Consider the following 25,581-nt stretch of genomic DNA (forward strand, 5'->3'; position numbering starts at 1 on the left):
TAGTTCTAGTTTATCTATCTCTTCATTTAGCTCCCTTTTGTCTTTATTAATTTTCTGCCTGGATGATCTATCAAGTTGAGAGAGTGGGGTGTTGAAGTCCCCTACTATGACTGTGTTGCTGTTAATATATTGCTGTAGCTCTTTCAGTAGACTTTTGATGTATTTAGATGGCTTCTCATTGGGTGCATAGATGTTAATAATTGTTAAGTCCTCTTGATTGACTGATCCTCTGATCATTAAGTAGTGTCCATTCCTATCTTTTTTTATCTTATCTATTTTAAAGTCGATCATGTCAGATATGAGAATAGCTGTTCCTGCCCTTTTTTGTGGGCCATTGGCTTGTATGACAATTTTCCATCCTTTCACTTTAAGTCTGTGTTTGTCTTGTTGAGTTAGTTGGGTTTCCTGTAGACAGCATATTGTTGGGTTGTATTTTCTGATCCATCTTCCTACTCTGTGTCTTTTAATAGGTGAATTCAGGCCATTGACATATATTGAAATCAAAGATTGAAGATAGTTTAATGCCATTGTTGTAGAGTTTTAGAGTGTTCTGATATATGTCCTATTTACGATGGTCAGACTGTTTATAGAAGACCTTTCAGAACTTCTTTCAGGGCAGGCTTGGTGATTGTTGATTCCTTCAACTGTTCCTTGTCTGAGGTTTTGATGCCTCCATCTAGTCTGATATAGCAGGATATAGTATTCTTGGTTGAAAGCCTTTCTCATTGAGCACTCGATAGATATCTTCCCATTCTCTTCTGGCCTGTAGTGTGTGTGTGGAGAAGTCTGCTGCTAATCTTATGGGTTTTCCTCTGCAGGTGACTCTGTTTTTCTCTTGCAGCCTTCAGGATCCTTTCTGTATCCTTATTCCTTTCCATTCTAAATATGATATGTCTTGGTGTCTTTAAGTCTGGGTTAATTCTGTTTGGGACCCTCTGGGCTTCTTGAATCTTTATGTCTTTGATGTTGTCTAGACTAGAGAAGTTTTCAGCTATTATGGCCTGAAGAATGCTTTCTTCCTCTCCCTCTTTTTCTTCCTCTGGTAAGCCAATAATGCATATATTGTTCCTTTTGAAGTCATCCCATAGGTCTCTGTTGTTGTTTTCAGCACCTCTTAATCTCTTTTTGAGATCTCTTACTTCTTTTTCAATTATCTCAAATTCGTCCTGGATCTTGCTAATTCTGTCTTCAGCCTCACTGATTGTATTCTCTCTGCCCTCTACTGTTTTCCGGAGTTCATCTATTTTGTTACCCTGCTCTGATACTGTTTTAGCTTGTTCAGCTAGTTGTGTTCTTAGCTCAGATATTTCAGCTTTCAGCTCTCTAATAACCTTGAGATAGTTACTGTTTTCTTCCCGAGTCTCATTTGTTGTTCCTGTATTTCTGATTACAATTCTTTCAAAGTCTTTACTCACTCCTGTGATTATTTCCTTAGCTAATGTTTGGATGTTGAACTCGTTGTTTTGTGCTTCACCCTTTGGGGGGCTTTTAGCTGGACTGTTGTCCTGGTTCATTTCTCCAATATTTCTTCTTGTTGGTTTACCCATTTTATATATTATGTTACGACTTCCCTCTCTTAGTACTTTTCAAATTACTCATCACTATTTCCTGGATTGACTTGTGTCTATGTAAGGTAATTAAAGGGTTCACAGTGGTGGAAGTTAACAGTTGTTTCAATAGTATTTTAATCCCTGAGTCAGAGCTCAGTGATTTAAAAGCCTCTTTTTTTTTCCTTCTCTATAGGCTTTGGGAGCCTGAGGGCTTCTAAACTATAAGTAGGCTTCTTAGCTTAATCACTGACTCCGGACCAAGAGATAGGCAGAGTGTGGCAGAGATAGTTCAGTGGTTATGCAAAGAGACTTTCTCAGCCATACAGCTATGCCACCGAGGTATAGGTCTTCTCCTGAGTTTCCTGGTTAGATCTTGTCCCCAGGTGTCCCTCCCTGCCGCTGCTCCAGATTCTGAGGGCAGCAGCAATGGAGACTCAGAGTTGCACTTGGTGAGTCTCTGGGGAGTCCTCTCCTCCCTTCAGCTGTCCCCTTGTTGGTGGAATAGACTGGAGGTGGTGTCTCAACTGATAAACCGCCAGACTGTTACCAGCCACTTAGTCTCTCCCTAGGCTCCTCTCTGTCACCAGCCACGTGTGTTTGCACTCACCGGTGATTTGGTGGGTTCCTGAAGTCGTTCTGGTCCTGTCTTGTTTTGGTCCCAGGTGGTCTCCTTTGGTATTCCTAGTTGATCCGGGAGAGGAGAGGAGAGAAACAAATCTGCTGCTGCTCGTAGCCCCGCTTCCAGAAGTCTTCTACTTACATGCATGTTATACTTAGTCAATTATTAAGGACATGATCATGCAAGCAAGGCCCAGATCAGTCATATAAGGCCCACAAACTCATTTGATCAGGCCCTGCCAAGGCAACTGTTGATGGGACTCAAAATTCAATACATCTAGGAGCTTTTTGTATATAGCATCATTAAGTATTAATATAAGTTGATGATTTTGTATGACCTGTGAATGATCCAAATGGCCCTTGGCATTCATTTACTATTAACTAGACAGAGAAACCAAGAGGAAAGAGGAAGGAAGGAGAGAGGGAGAGGGGGAAATTTAGGCTAAAATTGCATTAGGGAGGGAGGAGATAGGGAGTTCTGGTGGTGGGAATTGTGTGGAATTGTACCCCTCTCATCCTATGGTCTTGTCAGTGTTTCCATTTTATAAATAAAAAAAAATTAAAAAATATATTATTGTTATAACATTAAGGTTAATTTATGACAGTGGCATAGTTTTCCCAATTATTTTGATCTTTAAGTTTCTCTTTGTGACTTTCAAGTTTTCTAACACAGATCATTCAGATCTTTTACTAGTTCATTCTTATAGGTTTCATTTTTTTTATACTATGGTTAAATCATATATACACTTTTTAAATGTACTTTCTACCTGATTTTGCTGAGAAACAGATACACAGTGTTTTGGAGATTTTTGTTTTGCTTATTTTGCCTAGCAAATTAACTAACCTGATAATTAAAAAAGTTAATCAGGGGCTGGGGAAAGGAGATTATGCAAAAAGACATTTACTTCATGCCTGAGGCAACCAAAGGTCCCACGTTCAATCTCCAGCACCACTATTAGCCAGAGCTGAGCAGGGCTCTAGTTAAAAAAGTTGATCATTGGACTCTTTTGCATTTTTGACATATACAATCATATCAACTAAAAAATAACAACTTTATTAATTTATCTTCTATCTTACTCTATATCACTGGATAATTCCTACAACAAACCAATAAACAGAAGTGAGTACCTTCTCATTCCAAAACTCAATGCTCTGTTAACAAGTCTTTAAAATGTACTGGTATCAACCTATTCATGAAATTATCCAAGTTTCAATAAGATCTGTAGGAAATCTTTCGCATAATTTACTTTGATTATTTATATATTCTTTCATTCTGATGAATTTTACTAGGGATTTACCATAGTATTTGGTTTCATAGTCAACTCTACTGACTATATGTTTATACTGCATCATGTATTATCTATTTAATCCTTTAGGATTATTTGTTTTCTCCCCTCCACTAATAAGATGAATTGAGAGTCACTGATTTTAGCTTTACACATGAAATATATTATATAATATCTTCATTCAAAGGAAAGAATTCCTGGACTGGAGACACAGGATAAGAGTAGAGATTTTCATGCCTGAGGCTCTGAGGTCTCAGGTTCAATCCCCAGTATCAACTCTCATCTTTCTTTCTGTATTTCTTTCATTAAAAAAATAAACAAAATTGGGCAGAGGTAGTTATGCAATGAGGTTCTCATGTCTGAGGTCCCAAAGTCCTAGGTTCAATCCCCTGCACCACTATAAGCCAGAGCTGAGTAATGCTTTGGTAAAAAATAAGTAAAAAATAAACATTAAAAAAATTAAAGAAGGAAGTGGGGCAGTAGCACAGTGGGTTAAGCACAGGTGGCACCAAGCGCAAGGACCTGCGTAAGGACCCCGGTTTGAGTCCCTGGCTCCCCACCTACAGGGGAGTTGCTTCACAGGCAGTGAAGCAGGTCTGCAGGTGTCTATCTTTCTCTCCCTGTCTTCCCATTCTCTCTCCATTTCTCTCTGTCATATTTAACAATGACATCAACAGCAACAACAATAATAACTACAACAACAATAAAAAACAAGGGCAACAAAGAAAAAATAATTTTTTTTAAATTAAAGAATTCCATTTACTATATCATAACTAGAATTGCATAAGATTTGAGGTGTAACACTTTCTTTTTCACTAATAAAACCAATTCTATTTTTGTAGTAGTCCTTCTTTTATCTCTGAGGTTATATATACATATATTTGCCTTCAGGGTTACTGTTGGGGCTCAGTACTGGCACTACGAATCTAATGCACCTGGTGGCCATTTTTCCATTTTACTGGATAAGACAGAGAACTTGAGAGAGGAGGGGAGACAGAGGGAGAGAGACACCTGCAGACCTGATTTGAAGCTTGTGAAGTGACACGCCTGTAGGTGGGGAACGAGGCATTGAAGCCAGATTCCTGCACAGGTCCTTGCGCTTAGTACCATGTGCATTTAACTGGGTGTGCCATGACCGAGACCCAGAAAACATATTTCTTTTTTCTCTTTTTTTTCCTCCAGGGTTAGTGCTGGGCTCGGTGCCTGCATCATGAATCCACCGCTCCTGGAGGCCATTTTTCCCCCTTTTGTTGCCCTTGTTGTTGTAGCCTTGTTGTGGTTATTATTATTACCATTGTTGATGTTGTACATTGTTGGACAGGACAGAGAGAAATGGAGAGAGGAGGGGAAGACAGAGAGGGGGAGAGAAAGATAGACACCTGCAGACCTGCTCCACCGCCTGTGAAGCGACTCACCTGCAGGTGGGGACCCGGGGGCTCGAACCGGGATCCTTACGCTGGTCCTTGGCACTTTGCGCCACGTGCACTTAACCTACTGCACCACCGCCCGACCCCCAAAACATATTTCTTAATATCTAAACATAGATTTCAGAAGCATCATTTTACAAACAGCTGACAGTCCCCTTAAATCAAACAACATACACTAAGATTGAATTCCTACTTCCAGAGGCATAGTCATAGTGGAGTAGCCAGCTCAAACCTCACTCCCCTTACAAGCAGAAAACACACCAAAATGCATCAGAACAAAGCCAGGATTACTGGAAAAAACATATTATGGGTGCTTTTCTATAGTAATTTTCTCTTTCTTAATTTGTGCCTTCTATGGGTCTAGGACCTTGATCTGTTTTAGTTACCATGAGACAATGGTATTTAACTTTTGGGGGTAGGCTGTGCTGGCCAAAATATACAGTTTTAAAGATGTATATTGTAACAGAAGTTAAAGAAGCCCCCCCCCCAATTACATTGCTAATAAAAGAAGAGGAGGGGGGGAGGGCTTGAAGCTAAATATCTGGCAATTAAACTATGTGAGAAAACAAAACCTGCCAAAAATTAGTAAAGTCATGCGTCCCTTGGAATATACCTGAAATAGGCTTCCTAGCTTCTTCCAACATGAAGACCCCAAATCTCATATGCTCTATTCTTACCATTAGGTTCTTGATTATTAAACAATCTGTTCTGCTTTATATCTAAATGCTTTTCAGCCCCAAAGTTGCAGATGCTACCATGATGTCAACCTGAATTCCCTGGGCAGATGACCTCACCAGTGTGTCCCAGAACCCCACCTCCCCAGAGCCCTACCCTACTAGGGAAAGATAGAAACAGGCTAGGGGTATGGATTGACCCATCAATGCCCATGTCCAGCAGAGAAGCAATTACAGAAGCCAGACCTTCTATCTTCTGCATCCGATAATGATCCTCAGGTCCATGCTCCCAGAGGGGTAAAGAATAGGCAGGCCTCCAATAGAGGGGATGGGATACAGAACTCTGGTGGTAGGGACTGTACCCTTCTTATCCCAAAATCTTGTTGATTATTATCAAATCACTAATAAAAAAAAGTAAGATTTAAAAAGAAAGAAAAGAAAGCCTGCATGATCAATCAAGAGACACATTTATTTTCTCACCATTTTCTGCTAATGGAGCAAGAACTTCAAAAATCATTTCCCTCTTGTCATGTTCCATTTGTTTCTTGAATAGCTTTACCAGTTCTTCAGCAATATTTGTACTGGCAAACTGTTCTTTACTTGACTCTACACAAAGAAGAAAGAAAAAAAATTAAGAGCACACAAACAAAAGTAGATTCAGAACTGTTTACTATTGCTTTTGGTTAGCATTTGATTATTTTAGATCATTACAGATAAATATAAACACAGGTAACTTGAATGCACCAAGTATGGGTATTAAAATACTCCAGAGATTTGGCAACTCTGTAAAACTATTAATTCCCTATTAAAATAATAGAAATAAATAAAAACAATCAAATTTATTTTTAGTGCATCTGAAAATTTCACAACCATCTTTACTGCCATTGGAAAGTGTTTTTTAAGATTTTAGGCTATCCCTCAATATAAAAGTGCTTAGTAGTCCTCTGTAATTAGATTTAGAACGATTTACCTCTGCAATCAAGTAGAAAGACTTAAAGAAGGCACCACAGGTTTTCAAATCAAATATTTATTACTTAGGCTTTGACACCCTCCTTTCCTATCCCCTACTTCACTTCCCTCAATCACTTTATCTATTCAACTACACAAAAGAAAATAAGTCAGATACATCTCTTAATCTCTTTTGACAATATCAGCATTGTTATCACCCTGACAATCTTTTTAAAAAATATTTATTCCCGGGGGTCGGGCGGTGGCGCAGTGGGTTAAGCGCATGTGGCACAAAGCGCAGGGACCGGCATAAGGATACCGGTTCGAGCCCCCGGCTCCCCACCTGCAGGGGAGTCGCTTCACAGGCGGTGAAGCAGGTCTGCAGGTGTCTATCTTTCTCTCCCCTTCTCTGTCTTCCCCTCCTCTCTCCATTTCTCTCTGTCCTATCCAACAAAGAATTGCGTCAACAAGGGCAATAATAATAACCACAACGAAGCTACAACAAGGGCAACAAAAGGGGGAAAAAAATGGCCTCCAGGAGTGGTGGATTCATGGTGCAGGCACCGAGCCCAGCAATAACCCTGGAGGAGGAAGAAAAAAATATATATATATATTTTTATTCCCCAATAGGACAGCTATATACAAGATACTGGGTCCTGTACAGCAAACCATAACAAAAGGACTTTTCAAAGTTAACCCAATTACCAAATAATGTGATGATAACATTAACTATCCATTGTCTTTTTGAACCCTAAGACAGCAGGAACCTCACATCTCCACTATAGAGCCCCTACTTCCCCCAGTCCTGGAACCCTTGGATAGGGCCCACTTTCCCATATGCCTCTCCCAATCCATATCAAATAATATTGCATCCGCCGATCACAACCTAACCAACGCAACGATTGCCACCTCAACATGCTTCACTTCAGACTGTGTCCAGAGACTTCACGTGTGGAATGACAACCCTTCAGCTTCATTACTCGGGTGAGACCTTTCCTTTCATAGTATACTCTAATTTCATCTCAGGTGGTTCACTTTCTAACAAAGTCCCAAAACCTAGATATACACCGGTTTCTGTGAGAGAGAGCATATGTTCACAAGTATCTATAAACTACTGCAAAATATATACCTGAAAGCAGAAGTACACTAGAGTTTGCAGTGAGTACCCCCCTAACACTTCCTCTCCACTATTCCAAGCTTTGGGTCCATGATTGCTCAATAATTTGTTTGGCTTCGTATGTTAACTCTCTTTTCAATCACCAGGTTCCAGATGCCATCAGGATGCTGGCCAGGCTTCCCTGGATTGAAGACCCTACCAATGTGTCCTGGAGCTCAGCTTCCCCAGAGACACACCCTACTAGGGAAAGAGAGAGGCAGACTGGGAGTATGGACCGACCAGTCAACGCCCATGTTCAGCGGGGAAGCAATTACAGAAGCCAGACCTTCCACCTTCTGCAACCTACAATGACCCTGGGTCCATGCTCCCAGAGGCATGGAGAATGGGAAAGCTATCAGGGGAGGGGGTGGGATATGGAGATTGGGTGGTGGAAATTGTGTGGAGTTGTACCCCTCCTACCCTATGGTTTTGTTAATTAATACTTTCTTAAATAAAAAAAAATATTGATTCCCTTTTGTTGCCCTTGTTTATTCTTGTTGTTATTGATGTCGTCAATGTTGGCTAGGACAGAGAAATGGAGAGAGGAGGGGAAGACAGAGAGGGGAAGAGAAAGATAGACACCTGCAGACCTGCTTCACTGCCTGTGAAGTTACTCCCCTGCAGGTGAGGAGTCAGGGGCTTGAACCGGGATCCTTATGCGATTCCTTGGGCTTGGCACTTAACCCGCTGCGGTACTGCCCGACTTCACCCCACCCACCATAATATTTAGAAGAAACCCTGTATACACTTGGGCAAGAAATACACTGGCAAAAAAACATTTATCAACTAAAGGACAATTGCTCTCTCTATAACAACTTTTATGACAATCACCAAACAAGTAAATGTAGTAAAACTCAAGGTTTTTAGGTTAAGATCCTAGGTGTTATTTCCTCCCTAACTTAAGGTCAAATTCCATAAACCTAATATTGATTTAGATACAACAAATGACACTATACACACTTTTTTTCTTTGCCTCCAGGGTTACTGTCGGGCTCAGTGCCTTTTTTTTTTTAAATCATTGTTGTGGTTACTATTATTGTTGTTGTTGTTGCTGTTCCTGGATAGGACAGAGAGAAATCGAGAAAGGAGGGGAGGCAGAAGAGGAGAGAAAGATAAGACACCTGCAGACCTGCTTCACCGCCTGTGAAGTGAACTCCCTGCAGGTGGGGATCCGGGGGCTCTAACCCGGATCCTTATGCCGGTCCTTTTGCTTCATGCCAGGTGCACTTAACCCGCTGCACTATCGCCCTGGCCCCAACAAATATTTATACACTTTTCCCATATTTGGGAGCTACTCTCTTCCCTGATGCAGCTTTGTAGCCCTTTTTCTAGCCATGATATCATCTTCCCAGACAGTAACTTGGATCCACCTGCATATCAGATTTCAGGCTCAGGCAAAAACTAATAAAGTCATGGGACTTTTGGAATATACCTAAAATAGACCTACTGGCTATTTCAACAGAGACCCCCAAATCTTCATCTGCACTACTCCAGCCTTTAGGTTCATGATTAATCAACAATTTGTACGGCTTTATATGTTAACTGTTTTTCAGCTACCAGGTTCTAGATGCTACCACGATACCAAATGGACATCCCTGGACAGATGGCCCTACCAATGTGTCCTGGAGCTCTGCTTCCTCAGAGTCCTGCCCCTCCAGGGAAAGAGAGAGACAGAGAGTATGGACTGACCTGTCAACACCCATGTTCAGCGGGGAAGCAATTACAGAAGTCATATCTTTCACCTTCTGCACCCCATAATGACCCTGGGTCCATACTCCCATAGGGTTAAAGAATAGGAAAGCTATCAGGGGAGGTGATGGGATACAGAGCTCTGGTGGTAGAAACTGTATCTCTCTTATCTTGTCCTGTTTCCATTTTATAAATAAATACGCTAAAATACATTATTTCTACAACTGTCTATATTTGTATATATTTGCCCATTTTTTCCCATGGTCTTTTCTTCCTTTCCAAGTCACACCTACACCTATTACTATTTCCAAATGCCCTTCCTTTTTTCCTCTTCTCTCCGTGGGTCATGATGGAGTTGGAGTTCAGAGCCTTTTGATCATCTTCCTCCTAACATTTCCCCCACTCTGTGAGTATGGCTCAAAATTGCTTTTGGGATGCAGAAGGTGGGGGTTCTGTCCTCTGCAATTGCTTCTCTGCTAGATATGAGCATTGGCAGGTGGATCCATACCTCTAGCACTAATTCTATCTTTTCCTAGTGGGGTAGGGCTCTGGAAAGGTGAGGCTTCAGGACACTTTGGCGAAGTCATCTGCCCAGGGAAGTCAGCATGGAATCATGAAAGCTATGACTTGGTGGCTGATAAGCAGTTAAGATATAAAGCAGGGCAAAATGATAAATGGACAGGAAGCAAAAAGATATTTTAGGTATATTCCTAAGGGCCTGTGACTTTCATAATATCTGCTTGAGTTTGATAGCTAACATGCAGGTCGACAAAAATACTGTCTGAGAAGATGGTATCTGAGTTGAGAATAGGGCTAGAAAGTTGGATTGGGCAGAGAGTAGTTCCCAATCTTGAAAAAAATCTATGAATAAAATTTAACTATTTAGCCCACCTGTTTGACCCAGAGTCCATATATATTTATATTTAGCACAGAAGCCTGTGTAAACTCTGAGTCCCTATTAAGTCTGAGCTCACAATTCATAGTCACAACTGGGAACATTATAGGCTGCACTCATTTCAGTAGATCTTCAAATGGCAAGGTAGGATAACTAAGCCTCCCTTTGGAAAATGGGGCAGTTCCTACCATTGACACTTTAAAGGGAAGATAAGTTCCTGGAGTGGCCAACAGAAGGGCTCAGCCTTATATTCCTAATGGACTTGACCGGTGATGGTGGAGAGAGGGATCTACTAGAGGTCTAGGCCCATCATATCTGTGTGGGAATCCAAAGGTTCCTGACCATGGTCCCAGATGCTAGTGACCAGAAAGGCCATTATTATAATTTTTAAAAATTTTTTAATTTTATTTATAAAATGGAAACATTGACAAAACCATAGGATAAGAGGGGTACAACTAAACACAATTCCCACCACCAGAACTCCGTATCCCATCTCCTCCCCTGATAGCTTTCCTATTCTTTAACCTTCTAGGAGTATGGACCCAAGGTCATTGTGGGATGCAGAAGGTGGAAGGTCTGACTTCTGTAATTGCTTCCCCGATGAACATGGATGTTAACAGGTCGATCCATACTCCCAGCCTGACTCTCTTTTTCCCTACTGGGGTTATTTGGTGAAAGTCTGTTTGATTAGACTTTATAATGCCTTCTTTAGGCCCTTCTATTAGGTCTAAGTGTAATCAAGAGGGCTATCAAGCACTTTAATTTTGAGTTATATAGTTATCCCTTGCTAAAGGCCAGTTCTTCACATGAACTAGAACTCTCCCACTTTCAGAATCTCTAATGTCTATTCTTTATTCCTGTGCCTTCATCTACACAATCTGTTCCTCTTTATTTCACTGGGACTTTCTTAAGAACATATAGTCTAGGGACTGGCTGGTGGAGCACCTGGCTGAGTGCACATGTTATAGTACACAAGGACCTGGATTCCAGACCTAGGTCCCCACCTGCATGAGGAAAGCTTTGCAAGTGGTCTCTCTGGCTTTCTCCCTCTCTTCCTCCCCCTTCCCTCTTGATTTCTGGTTATATCCAATAAATACAGAAAATTTTAAAAAATTAATAAAAAAGAACATAATCTACACATGCTGGCTCTGCTTTCTCAACTTACATACATTCCCAAACAAACCTATCTCCAAGTTCCTCAGTCTTCTTTACTTGATTTTCCTTTTCCACCAGACTTATACAAATTCCAGTTAACAGGCACCTGAACCTTCACTTTCTTGAGTCTGTGCTCTCTTTCTAGCAATCTAGTACTCACTGTAATACTCTTCTACATTTACTTCATCCAAACCGCAACATGCTGACACTTGTATAGTCATATCTCTAGTCTTTTTCCGACTCCAAGCTATTCAACTGGTCATTTAACATCTCAGTTTTGATATTACTCAAACATTTAAACTCAATCTAAAATAGGCTTTTGATAAAACTCTAAAATCTCCTCATAGCCTTATTTACAGGCAGACCTAGCAGTTATTTAAATATTATTAACTCCACATCTAATAAATTATCAAGGTCTATAAATGTTTCTTCAAAATATATCTGAGATAAATTTCATTTCTTTCAAGATCTCTTCTCAACTTTAGTAGCTGCAATCAGATATCCTATTAGTTTATCTAGAACTTTCTTGACTGAGTAGTTAAGTGCAAACATGAGCAAGGACCTAGGTTCAAGCCCTCAATTTCCATCTGCAGGGGGAAGCTTCATGAACGTGAAGGAGTACTGCAATGTTTCTCTTTCTCTTCCCCTTCTCTCTTGATTTGTCTAGCCAATACCTAAATAAAAAACCAGTAATGGACCGGCATAAGGATCCCGGTTCGAACCCCGGCTCCCCACCTGCAGGGGAATCGCTTCACAGGCGGTGAAGCAAGTCTGTAGGTGTCTATCTTTCTCTCCTCCTCTCTCCATTTCTCTCTGTCCTATCCAACAACGACGACAACAACAATAATAACTACAACAATAAAACAACAAGGGCAACAAAAGGGAATAAATAAATTAAATATATAAAATAAACAGTAATATATATATATATATATATGTTTTGCTCAGAGGGTTGTGATCACATCCCATCTAGATCAGGTGCTGTCAATGCTTGGGGGGGGGGGCACAGCTGACACCTTAGGATATCTACTGCTATTCCAATAGGTCTTTTCTCCTACTTCTTATATTACTCTATAACCCATAACTCTTTTACCTATATCTGTCTGTGTTGATGTATGCTGCAACAAATTAAACTAGGATGCAGATATTTTGAAATTTTGGATGCATAAAGCTATTCATTTCTTTGAATTAGTCCTTGCCCTCATTTCACCTCATTTATTTTTTATTCTTTCTTTTGACAGTATAGAGAGAAACTGAGAAGGAATGGGGATAAAGAGAAAGAGAGACACCTGTAGCCTTGCTTCACTGCTTATGAAGCTTTCCCCCTGCAGGTGGGGACCAAGGACTTGAATCAGGGTCCTTGTGCATGGTAATGTGTGTGTTCAACAGGGTGCACCATTGCTCAGCCCTGTCGTTACTTTCTTATACAAACAAATTTTATACTTTATAATTATGTGTGCATTTATTTGCAAGTTGTTAAAAATATATTGCAATCTTAAGCACTGACTATAGCTTCTTGGGAGTAGGGGAAGTATAAATCACTTTAGCTGCCACAAAGACAAGTATAGTGCCTAGCACATAGCAAGTGCTCATAGTGAATTTACTAACTGAATGCATGTCTGACTGAATAGACAAGTCAATGACTACAAGAGCCAGTTTCTGGTAAATCTGCTCCAATAGCAAGTAAGATATACTGATGATCCACCTTTAAAAGAGAAAAGAAACTTAAAAGCCTTGATATGGGTCAAAAAGGTCTAATTTGCTCTGAAGCATGCCCCAGTGCTGCAATGCTCCCATTGAATGAGGGCCTGGCCATGCAGCAAAGCAGGTGCCCTCTTAGGGGTTCCATCTTGCTGGGCCCTCAAGAACATTGCTTATGTAAGGATACTTAAGTCAAGTGAGAGCTTCAAATACCTTTTTTTCCTATAGTAATTTATTTATTTTCCTTTTGTTGTCCTTGTTGTTTTATCATTGTTGTTGTTATTATTATTGTTGCTACTGATGTCACTGTTGTTGGACAGGACAGAGAGAAATCAAAAGACGAGGGGAATACAGAGAGGAGGACAGAAGGACAGACACCTGCAGACCTGCTTCACTACTTGTGAGGCAACCCCCTGCAAGGTGGGGAGCTGGGGGCTTAAACCAGGATCCTTAGCGTGGTCCTTGTGCTTTGTGCTGTGTGTACTTAACCCACAGCGCTACAGCCCGACCCCCTTAAATATCATTTGTATCAAATAACTTTTATGTGTAAATTTTAGATCTTAATACAAAAAGCAATTATAAAAGCGAATTAACTCAATCATAAACAATGAGATCATAAGACACAGTTGGATCTATTTTTTAAAAGCCTAGAAACAATAACCACTAACAGTTAAAAACAAACAAATAAAAAAACCCCGAATGAACAAAAACCACACCAGGGTTAGTGAAATAGCTCATTTAGATATGTGCTGCTCTGCCATGTGCTTTGCTTCACTGACTGGGAGCTTTGGTCCTATGGTCACTTTAGCTCTTTCTAAAAACAGAAAAGAAAAAAAATAATAATAACCAATGTAACCTAAATGGGCTCTCAGGTTGTGAACATGTAAAGTAAAATTTATCATAAACTTTGACCTGGAGAGATAGCTACTGGGTAGGGCACTGCCATGGCCTCATGGTGTCTCTCCTTTGTGTCTCTCTCTCTGAATGAAAAGTGTCCTGGAACCACACATTGGATGTTCACACACTGGATGACATCTTTATTGCACACACACACACACAGAAAACATATTATAAATGTAGTAAGATCCACTTGTGGCTCGTTTCTAGTACTTACCAAGTTCTGCTAAATTGCCAAAGGCAACAAGACACATTTCAGTAAGAGCTGTATTTTGATAGTGGATACCCAGTAATTTCACTAAGGTAGGAATAACACCCATATTAATAAGCTGAGCTTGAAGGGAATCTGTAAAACATAAAATAAAAGTGTTTAATTAGCGAAAAAACATTAAAAATTTTTTTGCCTTCCCTATTGTAAATTCAGTATTATTTCAATAATAGTAAAAGTGAAGAAACACATTTATATTCTTGAAAATTTGAACACATTTATTCAAAAATTTTGAATATTTTCAATGATTAAAAGAAACTTAGCAATAAAAATGATTCATATTCAAATAATTGTCTAAATTACTTTTTTAAAAATTTCTTTATTGGGGAATTAATTACATTTGATAGTAAATACAATTTGTACATGCATAACATTTCCCAGTTTTCCATATAACAATGCAACCCCCACTAGGTCCTCTCTCATCCTTTTGGAACCTGTATTCTCCCCCACACACCAACCCCAGAGTCTTTTACTTTCGTGCAATACACCAATTCCAGTTCAGGTTCTACTTGTGTTTTCTCTTCTGATTTGTTTTTCAACTTCTGCCTGAGAGTGCGATCATCCCATATTCATCCTTCTGTTTCTGACTTATCTCACTTCACATGAATTTTTCAAGGTCCATCCAAGATTGGCTGAAAACAGTGAAGTCACCATTTTTAATAGCTGAGTAGTATTCCGTTGTATATATAGGCCACAACTTGCTCGTCACTCATCTGCTGTTGGACACCTGGGTTGCTTCCAGATTTTGGTTCTTACAAATTGTGCTGCTAAGAACATATGTGTGCACAGATCTTTTTGGGTGGGTGTGTTGGGTTCCTTAGGATACATCCCCAGGAGAGGAATTGTAGGATCATAGGGTAGGTCCATTTCTAGCCGAGAGTTCTCCAGACTGTTCTCCACAGAGGTTGGACCAATTGACATTCCCACCAGCAGTGCAGGAGGGTCCCTTTGACCCCACAACCTCTCCAGCATTTGCTGCTGTTACCTTTTCTGATGTATGACATTCTCACAGGAGTGAAGTGGTATCTCGTTGTTGTCTTTATTTGCATTTCTCTGATAATCAGAGACTTGGAGCATTTTTTCATGTGTTTCTCAGCCTTTTGGATCTCTTCTGTGGTGAATATTCTGTCCATGTCCTCTTCCCATTTTTGGATTTTTACTTTTTTCTAAACATTAACTTTTACCACCTAAATTAGTTCTTAAAACTTTTTATGATCATTTTATATAAAGTAACATCTGTATTATAGGAAATAAAAAAGTATAAGAACATAAAGAGTGGTCCAGGAGGTGGCAGCACATCAGATAGGGTATTGGACTCTCAAGCATGAGGTCCTGAATTCAATCCCTGGCAACACACATACCAGAGTGATGTCTGGTTCTTTCTTTCTCTCCTCCTACCTTTCTCATTAATAAATAAACAAAATCTTTAAAACAAAACAAAAAAGAACATAAAGAAAAAAATACAAGATTTTTTTTTTTTTAATACAAGCTCAATAATGACAAAAAGGTGAATGAACTCTAAGAATCTCTTTGGAGAAGAGGAGAGATAGCATAATGGTTATGAAGAGATTCTCATGCCTGGGGCTCCATAGTCCCAGGTTTAATTCTCTGCACCACGAACTAGGGCAGGGTGGTGGTATACCTTACTGAATGCACATGTTACAATGTGCAAGGACCTGAGTTCATGCCCTTGGTCCTCACCTGCAGGGGGAAAGATTTGCTGGTAAGATTTAGTGGCAAAAACAGTGCTGCAGGTGTTTCTCTCTCCTTTATTTCACCCTTCTTCTTAAATTCTGGATATTTGTATACAATAAATAAAGATAATTTTAAAAAATCTCTTTCCTGGCAGACAACCCCACCATGTGTCCTGGAGCTCCGGCTCCCCAGATCCCTGCCCCACTAGAGAGACAGGCTGGGAGTATGGATCAACCTGTTAACACCCATGTTTAGCAAAGAAGCAATTACAGAAGTCAGACCTTCTACTTTCTGCACCCCACAATGATCCTGGGTTCATGCTCCCAGAGGGGTAAAGAATAGGGGAGCTCTCAAGGGAGGGGACTGGATACAAAGTTCTGGGGTGGGAATTGTGTGGAAATTTGCCCCTCTTATCCTAGAGTCTTGTCAAGATTTCCACTTAAAAATTTTTTTATTATATTTATTTATTTTCCCTGTTGTTGCCCTTGTTTTTATTGTTGTTGTTGTTATTGATGTTGTCATTGTTGGATAGGACAGAGAGACATGGAGAAAGGAGGGGAAGACAGAGAGGGGGAGAGAAAGACACCTGCAGACCTGCTTTACCGCCTGTGAAGCGACTCCCCTACAGGTGGGGAACCAGGGCTCAAACCGGGATCCTTACGCCAGTCCTTGCGCTTTGTGCCACATGCGCTTAACCACTGTGCTACTGCCCGAGATTCCCAAAATTTCCATTGTATAAATAAAAATTAAAAAACTAAAAAAAAAAAAGAAGAAGAAAGTGCTGTTAGAACAAGGTGCTCTTGACACACAGGGAACTTTCACTAGCTTATCCTGTTATTGTCATGGACATGATCATTCAACAGCACAACCTTCCTATGACTCTAAGAGAAAGTCTGGACACCTCTATTTCTGGCTCAGGGGGGAAAGCTGAGATTAAGTCCAACCACTAACATGTTGAATATAAAAAAATATTTAAATGAAAAACAAACAAAAAAAAATCTCTTTAAAATAATTTCTTCATAGAAGGCAGGATCCTGGAGAAAAAGAGCAAATATATAAAAATACATATAGTTAGAGATATAATAGGCGACCCATATCTGTGATCTCGGGAGAACTACTGCCAATTTCTTTCTTTTTTTTTTTGAAAAATTTTATTGTTCTTTGTATTTAAATTTTACCTATAAGTGAGATCATTCAGTATTGGTCAATCTCTTTTTGGCTTATCTAACTCAACATGATGCCTTCGAATTCTGATCATTATAGTGCAAAGAAGTTGTCCTCATTTTTAAAGCTGCATATTACTCCATTGTATATATGTACCATAACTTCTTTAGCCATTCATCTGTTGTTGAGCTATTACAAACTGTGCTGCTATGAACATAGGTATGCATGCTACTGCGATTTCTAATGGAGGGAATGGGAACACAGAACTCTGGTGGTAGAAAAAGTGTGGAATTATATCCCTATTATCTTACAATGTTTGAAATCACTAACAAAAGAAGAACCAACTTCTTCATAATATAGAATGAAAAGTACAGGGGCCAGTTGGTGGTACATCTGGTTGAGTGCACATGTTACAATGCTCAAGGACCCAGGTTCAACCCCCCAGCCCTCACCTGCAGGAGGAAGGCTTTGTGAGAGTCGAAGAGGTGTTGCAGGTGTCTCTCTCTCTCTCTCCCCCTTTCTATCATCCCCTTCCCTCTCAATTTCTGGCTGTCTCTATCCAATAAATAAATACAATAAAAATAATTTTTAAAAGTATACAATACACAATTCATTACTATTTTTATTTATAGTACAGAATTCTAGGAATGCAGTTTTCTTTTTAATTTTTATTTATAAAAAGGAAACACTGACAAATACCATAGGATAAGAGGGGTACAACTCCACACAATTCCCACCACCAGAACTCCATATCCAATCCTCTCTCCTGATAGCTTTCCTATTTATCCCTGTGGAAGTATGGACCCAGGGTCATTATGGGGTGCAGAAGGTGGAAGGTCTGGCTTCTGTAATTGCTTCTCCACTGAACATGGGCATTGACCGGTTGATCTATACTCCCAGCCCATCTCTCTCCTTTAAAATTTTTTAAATTTTATTTATTTATTTATTGGATACAGACAGTCAGAAGTTGAGAGGAAGGAGGGGGCAGAAAGGGAAAGAGACAGAAAGATACCTGCAACCCTGCTTCACCACTTGCAAAGCCTTCCCCCTGCAGGGCTTGAACCTGGGTCCTTGTGCATTGCAATATGTGCGCTCAACCAGGTGCACCACCACCCGGCCTGTCTCTCTCTTTCTTTCCCTAGTGGGGTGGGGTTCTGGAGAAGTGGGGCTCCAGGACACAAAGGTAGGGTCGTCTGCCCAGGGAAGTCTGGTTGCCGTCATGTTAGCATCTGGAACATGGTGGCTGAAAAAAGAGTTAACGTACAGAGCCAAACAATTTGTTGACTAATCATGAACCTAAAGGCTGGAACAGTTCAGGTAAAGAGTAAATCCAGTTTTAACAAAGACGTTACTTAAAATTTCTTTTTAAATTTTATCATTTCAACAATAATAAAATGTCAGGTCTTAATAAGATGGAAAAGGAAGAGAAATTTGGCATAAGAGGTAAGGAATATTAAGTTAAAATATGGCTTTGTAACTGCTTGCTTTCACTTTCTAAAGAAAGTAATTGTCTATAAACTACTCAACATGTCAGATTTCCACAATAGATTTTCATGAACAACCAGAAGATCTGTCACCAAGTAAACAATAAATAAACCAAAATGAAACAAAGTTCTGCCTCTTACGATAAGCTATAAACAAAGACTCCAATACTCTAACACCTCTGCAAAACCCTATTGTAGCTAAGAACTGTCTCACCCAGAGGTGTAGAAATATTCTGTTACTTTCTTCCCTTCAAGATCACATGCCATTTATGAGCTAATTTTTTTCTATAAACACTTTTACGTATCTATAGGGGATTTATAGATAAAAATCTGTTTCTTATAAGGCACATTTTCCTCAACATTCATAATTTGACAAGGCTTGCCTACTAATATCTTAATTAATCTTAATAATCTAAACCTATAGATAAGGAAGGCGGTGGGAGATCTAGTAAGAAGTAAAGGTTGCATGAGTTATCTCACATGCCATTTGATGACTTATCTGGTGGCCTTCCAGCTAACTTTTCCTCCTTTTAAGTGAAGTACACAGAGATCACCAACAAAGACAAATTAGCCTTGAAAACTGACAAGTGGATAATCATGGTTAATTACTTCATTAAGTTTCAGGGCTCACTTATACTAGAAAGGGAATTATTGTCAAAATAAGAATAGAAAATAGATGTGAAAAACAAAAAAGAGAATTTTGAATACAGACATTTAAATCTAGGACAGATTTCAAATTTTACAATAGAATTAGAAGTCCATTCCAAAAGGAAATATGAAAAAATGCAACTAAGTGACTGGTTTCAATATTTTTTTCCTATTATACAGTCCAGCAACTAGTGATTTATAATACTTAAAGGCAAAATATTTAAGTCACAGGGTATGGTACTACACCTACGAGTTTACCTTAGCACATTACTTCTATTGTGGATATTATAAGGATCTTGCACCAAGAAGCTTTCCAAGTTAGGTATTACTTTGATCACTTACCAGTAGATAGAGTTCCTTATTAATAGACCGCTTCTGCAAATCTTGTTCTTTAGCAATATTGTTTTAACTTTCATTTATTTACTTATTCATTCAGCATGACTACCTCTTCAATTACTTCAGAGCTGGTGAATCACTAAATTTCAGGTATGTAAGTGTGAGTACTAGCACATGCATTGAGTGTCAGTCATACTCCATCATAGGACTGCATATATATAAGCATAATATACTCCCCTCAGTACTGCTGGTACAAGCTATAAGAATCCAATAGTCTAGGGATAGAAGAAAGAGAACACATTTTATGAAGGGGATAACTCAATAGGAGAAACCTATTAAAAAATCCTCTTCTGGTTCTTCCTAACTCAGTATCTCTAACTGGATCACTCTGAAATATTACAATTTTTGTTTCAGGGGCAAAAGGGAGAGAAATTTAAGAAATGTTACAGAACTTAGAATAAGCTGGCACACAAACTGAAGCAGTAATATTTGACACCATGGCAGATCAGAAGAAAAAGGAGTATAGACAATGGCATGGTGTGAATCACCATAATTCATGAATATCACAATGCTTCACAAAAATGCATAAAGCTACTTAGTAATCTAATGAATTATAAAGTCACACATAATATATATGTTACACACAAGATGAAAAATAGTTATCTGATTGCACAGCTTTGGGTTCTTTTATATCTCCATTTCTTTAACTGAAACAAAAATTGTACTAAAGTTTGCTCTTGCCAGCTATGGAAAATAAATCATTCCTTAGGGCCAGGGGGTGGTTACCCAGTTAAGCACACACAGTATGAAGTCCAAGCACCCGGGCCTGAGATCCAGGTTCCCATTTGCGGGGGGAGGGGACGACAGATACACACAGGACACACACTTCATGAGTGGTGAAGACACACACTTCATGAGTAGTGAAGCAGATCTACAGGAATCTCTCTTTCTTTTCCTTTTCTCTCTCTCCCTCCTCTCTCAATTTCTTTCTGTCCTATTCAATAAAATGGAAAAAATGGTCACCAGGAGCAGATGATTCATAATATCAACTCCCAAGGATAACCCTGAAAGCAAAAAAAAAAAAGAAGAAGAAGAAAGGTTAAGTGCAGGTGGCGCAAAGCACAAGGACCAGAATACGGATCCTGGTTCGAGCCCCTGGCTCCCCACCTGCAAGGGATTTGCTTCACAGGTGGTGAAGCAGGTCTGCAGGTGTCTTTCTCTCCCCCTCTGTCTTCCCCTCCTCTCTCCATTTCTCTCTGTCCTATCCAACAACAACTACAACAATAAAACAACCAGGGCAACAATAGGGAATAAATAAAAGAAAAAGAAGAAAGGAAGGAATTAAAGAAAAAAAGAGAGAAGGAAAGTAAGCAAGAAATAAAGGAAACCATTCCTCTTAGACAGCAAAGTCTCAAGGAGGGAAATAAAAAAGGTACTGAAACAGAATCAAATAAGCCTTCCATTCCAGATATGCAGGCATTCTAGAATACAGTTCTCAAAAGGTGTCCCAAAGATTAACAAGTCAAAAAAACTTTCATAAAAATACTAGGCTCTAACCTGCCACTTCTACTATGAATATACCAACATTTGAACTGATAGTACAAAGATAATAGTAGGTAAAACCATCAGAGATTCAGTATGAACCCAGTTAGTTATATCAATGAAGTAGTTCTATTACTTTTCACTATCACACTCATAGTAAAATGCTATTGTTAGAAATGTTTTAAATTTTGAATAAATATGAAATGTGAATTATATTCACATAACTATACTATGCTACTTAAAATGTAATACTAATTTTAATTTTTTTCCCATTTTGTTGCCCTTATTATTATTATTGTCATTGCTGCTGTTGTTGGGTAGGACAGAGAGAAATTGAGAGAGGAAGGGAGACAGAGAGGGGCAGAGAAAGACAGACATCTGCAGACTTGCTTCACCACTTGTGAAGCGACCCCCCTGCAGTAGGGAGCTGGGGGCTCCAACCGCCATCCTTGAGCTTCGTACTACATGCGCTTAACCCAGTGCGCTACCGCCCAACTCCCCCAATTAAAAAAAAAATTAAAGTTTAATTTCTAGTATAATAAATACATAACCCATACACATATATGTTTTTTGAGATGTTCATTAGTTTTTTCTGTTTTATTTATTTATTTATTTTTTGGTATCCAAAAGAGTCTTGAGACTAAAAGTGTGACAACTATTGCCTAAGGATAACCTAAATTTTATAGTATATGAAATAGAAAACAAATTCTGAAATTCAATGACATGCTTGACAGATGTGATAACAGAAAAAAAAAAAAAACCCATAAATTAAAAGTATGGTAAGACTCCCAGATTTTGATACTTAGATATTTTGGAGGAAATTATACTCCTAAGGATCTGTTACTTTATTTTAGTAAAATCTCTACTTATGTCTAAGAGAATGTCCCCTGGTTGCATCTGTATGGCTGTTTTAGTGACAACTTAATATATCACTAATAAAAGTGTTTCAAGTGGGCTAAGGGTACCTCCCGTGTGGAATAAATCAGGAGTGATTCTTACTGCTAGAAAAACATGATTAAACATCCTTTTTTTTTTTTCTTATTGCTCAGAGGAAATGTGTCAGGACTTCAAAAGACAGAAACTAGTACTTGTACTCTTATGAAATCAGAAGCATGAAATATATAGAATATAGGGAATTAAAACACATCAACACACACACACACACACACACACACACACACACACACACACACACACACACACACACACACACACACTGGCCAACCTTTCTTAAGAGTTAGTAAGAACTATAGTGGTTATCATGGGGGATGGGGGGTGGGGCAGAGATGTCACAGAATTTTGATGGTGGGATTGAACCCTGGTAATCTTTCACTAATAAAAACAGGGATGGGGGATTTTGGGAGTATGGCTTTTAAATTAAAGACTATTTGGAAGAAGTTTTTAGAATCAGAAGTAGCTCACAATTTCTACAAACATTTCAGATAGTAAGTGAAACAATACAAAACTGAGACTTTTTACATCCTTCAATAGATACCAGCAACTCAAAGAAAATATTTACCACAGCTAAACGAACACAAGTCACAAGAATGTAGCCCAGGCCCATATACTGCAAACATTTATGAGTGGAAGACAATCTTTTAGACAGCACAATATCATAAATGCCTACAGATTTTTTTTTTTAACTTGCTCCTGACACATATCACACAAGAATATTGACTGAGATACAAAATTTCACAGCTACAGACACAGGCCCTAAATGATCTATGGGGAAAGGAGGCGGAAGAATGGGAGGAGGCACTGTGGGTGTGCAATACAGATGCATGTACAGAGAGGAAGGCAATCAACGCATGCGCTGGTGTGGACACTTACCCACCTACAATGAAATTTCAATGGTTCCAAGTTCTTCAGGTCACATTCATGGTAACTCCAAAGAATGGAGATCTGGAGAGAAGATCTCAAGTTGAAGAACTTTTTCCCCCCTAAATTTTAAGCTTAATGCTTAAAACATTGCTATAGACTTGGACAGGAAAAGTAAAGCCAAGAATTCCAGTAATTAAATGGAATTTATGTTGGTCAGTTATTAAAAGAGCAGATTTCTTAAGGTTATAACACATTTATCTTATTCCTAAGAAAAGTCCTTAGCGACAGTATTGTAAGTTTATTAAGCTCACTGGCAAATAGGACTAAATGATGCAATTATGTAAAAATAGGACCACAATTAAATATGTCTACTAATGTATGTATATATGACAGTATAAAAATACAATATTCCTATTTACAGATTCACACAAATCTCTACAATTAAATTAATTATTTAGAGTTGAAATAATCAAATATAATCAAATACAGGTTTTGGTGAGAAGTTCAAAAACTAGAAAAAAGCTGTTTGGCTCAAGAAAACTACCACTGACGGCTGGGAAGTGGTGCACCTGGTTAAGTGTACAAGTCATCGTGCAGAAGGAGTCTAGTTTGAGACCCTGCTCTCCACCTACAGGGGCAATGCTTCACAAGTGGTGAAGCAGGTCTGCAGGTGTCTATCTTTCTCTCTCCCTATCTTGTCCTCCTCTCTCAATTTCTATCTGTCCTATCTAATAAGAGAGAAAAAGAGGAAAAAAGGGAGTGATACCACTGAGTAAAGCAGATCTGTACTTCCAAAAACAGACGGAAAAGCTAATAACTAGAAGCAATGCAGCTAAAAGTGAAGAAGGACCAGCGTAAGGATCCCGGTGCGAACCCTGGCTCCCCACCTGCAGGGGAGTCACTTTACAAGCGGTGAAGCAGGTCTGCAGGTGTCTATCTTTCTCTCCCCCTTTCTGTCTTCCCCTCCTCTCATTTTCCTCTGTCCTATCTAACAATGATGACATATAACAACAACAATAATAACTACAACAATAAAAAACAAGGGCCACAAAAGAGAAAATAAATTAAAAAAATACTTTTAAGTCTAGTTCTAGTACACAGGTTAAAAAGAAACTTCTACAAATATAATTACCAAAAGGAGGGTTCCTCCTTGAAAATCCTGCATGCAATTGGGCCAGCAAGATAGCTCACTCCTTCTACACACAGGACTCAGAGAGCCCAGCCCTCACTGCACTGGACTTAAGTTTCAGTGCTGTGGTATCTTCCTCTTTTTTAAAATCTTGTTCCATCAAAGTCAGCTGAGAACAAATAAACAAAAACCCACAAAAGCTTTATACACGAGCCAGTAAACCCGAAAGCTTATTTATTACCTATTTATAAGATTACTAATTACCTATTAACTCTTTCCTAGTTGATCTTTTGATAAAAGGTGGGAGATTATTCTACACATATTATAGTACTGAGCTGCCTAAAACAAATTTCAAATGAATTATTTTAAAAGTCCTTTTTACACAAAACACACATTATGTGTTTTGCACTCTAGTTAGACTTACAAGTCCCAGGTTATGCATTTCAATGACACATGGAAGTTACAAAGAAAAAACAATCAAGTTTCATTACTACTGAAAATAGTGAAAGTTTAACTATTCCCTTCCACACTTTTAAATGTTAACATTAAAAAAATGAAAAGATTCAAAAGCTTTTTCCCATAGGTTTTAAAAATAAGTTTCACTAGCATAAAATTTGTAAGTTCTAGAGATAAGTGGCAAATTTATATGTGATCTTTTAAGATTAAAACTTCTGTGTCTGTTAGAAGAGATCTCTGTACACCCGTGTTCAAAGCAGCACAGTTTATAGTAACCAAAACCTGGAAACAACCCAAATACCTAAGGACAGATGAGTGACTAAGAAAGTTGTGATATATATATATATATGTGTGTATATATATATATACACACATATATATATATACACACACACACACAACGAAATACTATTCAGCTGTTAAAAATAATGAAGTTATCCACCCATGTTCAGAGGGGAAGCAATTACAGAAGCCAGACCTCCCACTATCTGGACCCCATAATGACCCTGGGTCCATACTCCCACGGGGTTAAAGATAAGGAAAGCTATCAGAAGAGGGGATGGGATAGGAGCTCTGGCGGTGGGAATTCTACCCTTTATGCTTGTCAGTGTTTCCATTTTATAAATAAATAAGAAACATATGAGGTTAAAAGATAAAGATAAATTAAACTTCTGTGTGTTTGTTTCTATTTTTAAAAGGGCCCGATCATAGCGAGATGAAATATTACATCCATGTGTCAACAACTGTATTGAAATCCATCAATCCTCTAAATTACATCAAATTGAAAAGCTTCTGGACAGCCAAAGAAACTATCACACAAACAAGGAGTCCTCTCACAGAATGGGAGAAGATCTTCACATGCCATACATTAGACAAGAGACTAATCACAAAAATATACAAAGAGCTCAGCAAACTTAGCACCAAAAAAGCAAATGACCCCATCCAAAAATGGGCAGAGGATATGAACAAAACATTCACTACAGAAGAGATCCAAAAGGGTAACAAACACATGAAAAATTGTTCCAGATCACTGATTGTCAGA

General features: G+C 38.9%; 1 protein-coding gene across 6 annotated transcripts in view; it reads right to left on the reverse strand.

Annotated features, from left to right (window-relative positions):
- RAP1GDS1 (Rap1 GTPase-GDP dissociation stimulator 1) overlaps positions 1-25,581 on the reverse strand; it is a 199,672-nt gene that overhangs the window by 37,273 nt on the left and 136,818 nt on the right. For all 6 annotated transcript variants that reach the window (XM_016192391.2, XM_060187719.1, XM_007532738.3 and 3 more), the window contains 2 exons: positions 14,214-14,342; positions 6,036-6,161 (listed from right to left, as the gene is read on the reverse strand). In XM_016192391.2, coding sequence (XP_016047877.2) covers positions 6,036-6,161; positions 14,214-14,342 — 255 coding nt within the window. The remainder of the gene's footprint in view (positions 1-6,035; positions 6,162-14,213; positions 14,343-25,581) is intronic.

This window comes from Erinaceus europaeus, chromosome 3, assembly GCF_950295315.1.
Source record: "Erinaceus europaeus chromosome 3, mEriEur2.1, whole genome shotgun sequence".
Classification (NCBI taxonomy): Eukaryota; Metazoa; Chordata; class Mammalia; order Eulipotyphla; family Erinaceidae; genus Erinaceus; species Erinaceus europaeus.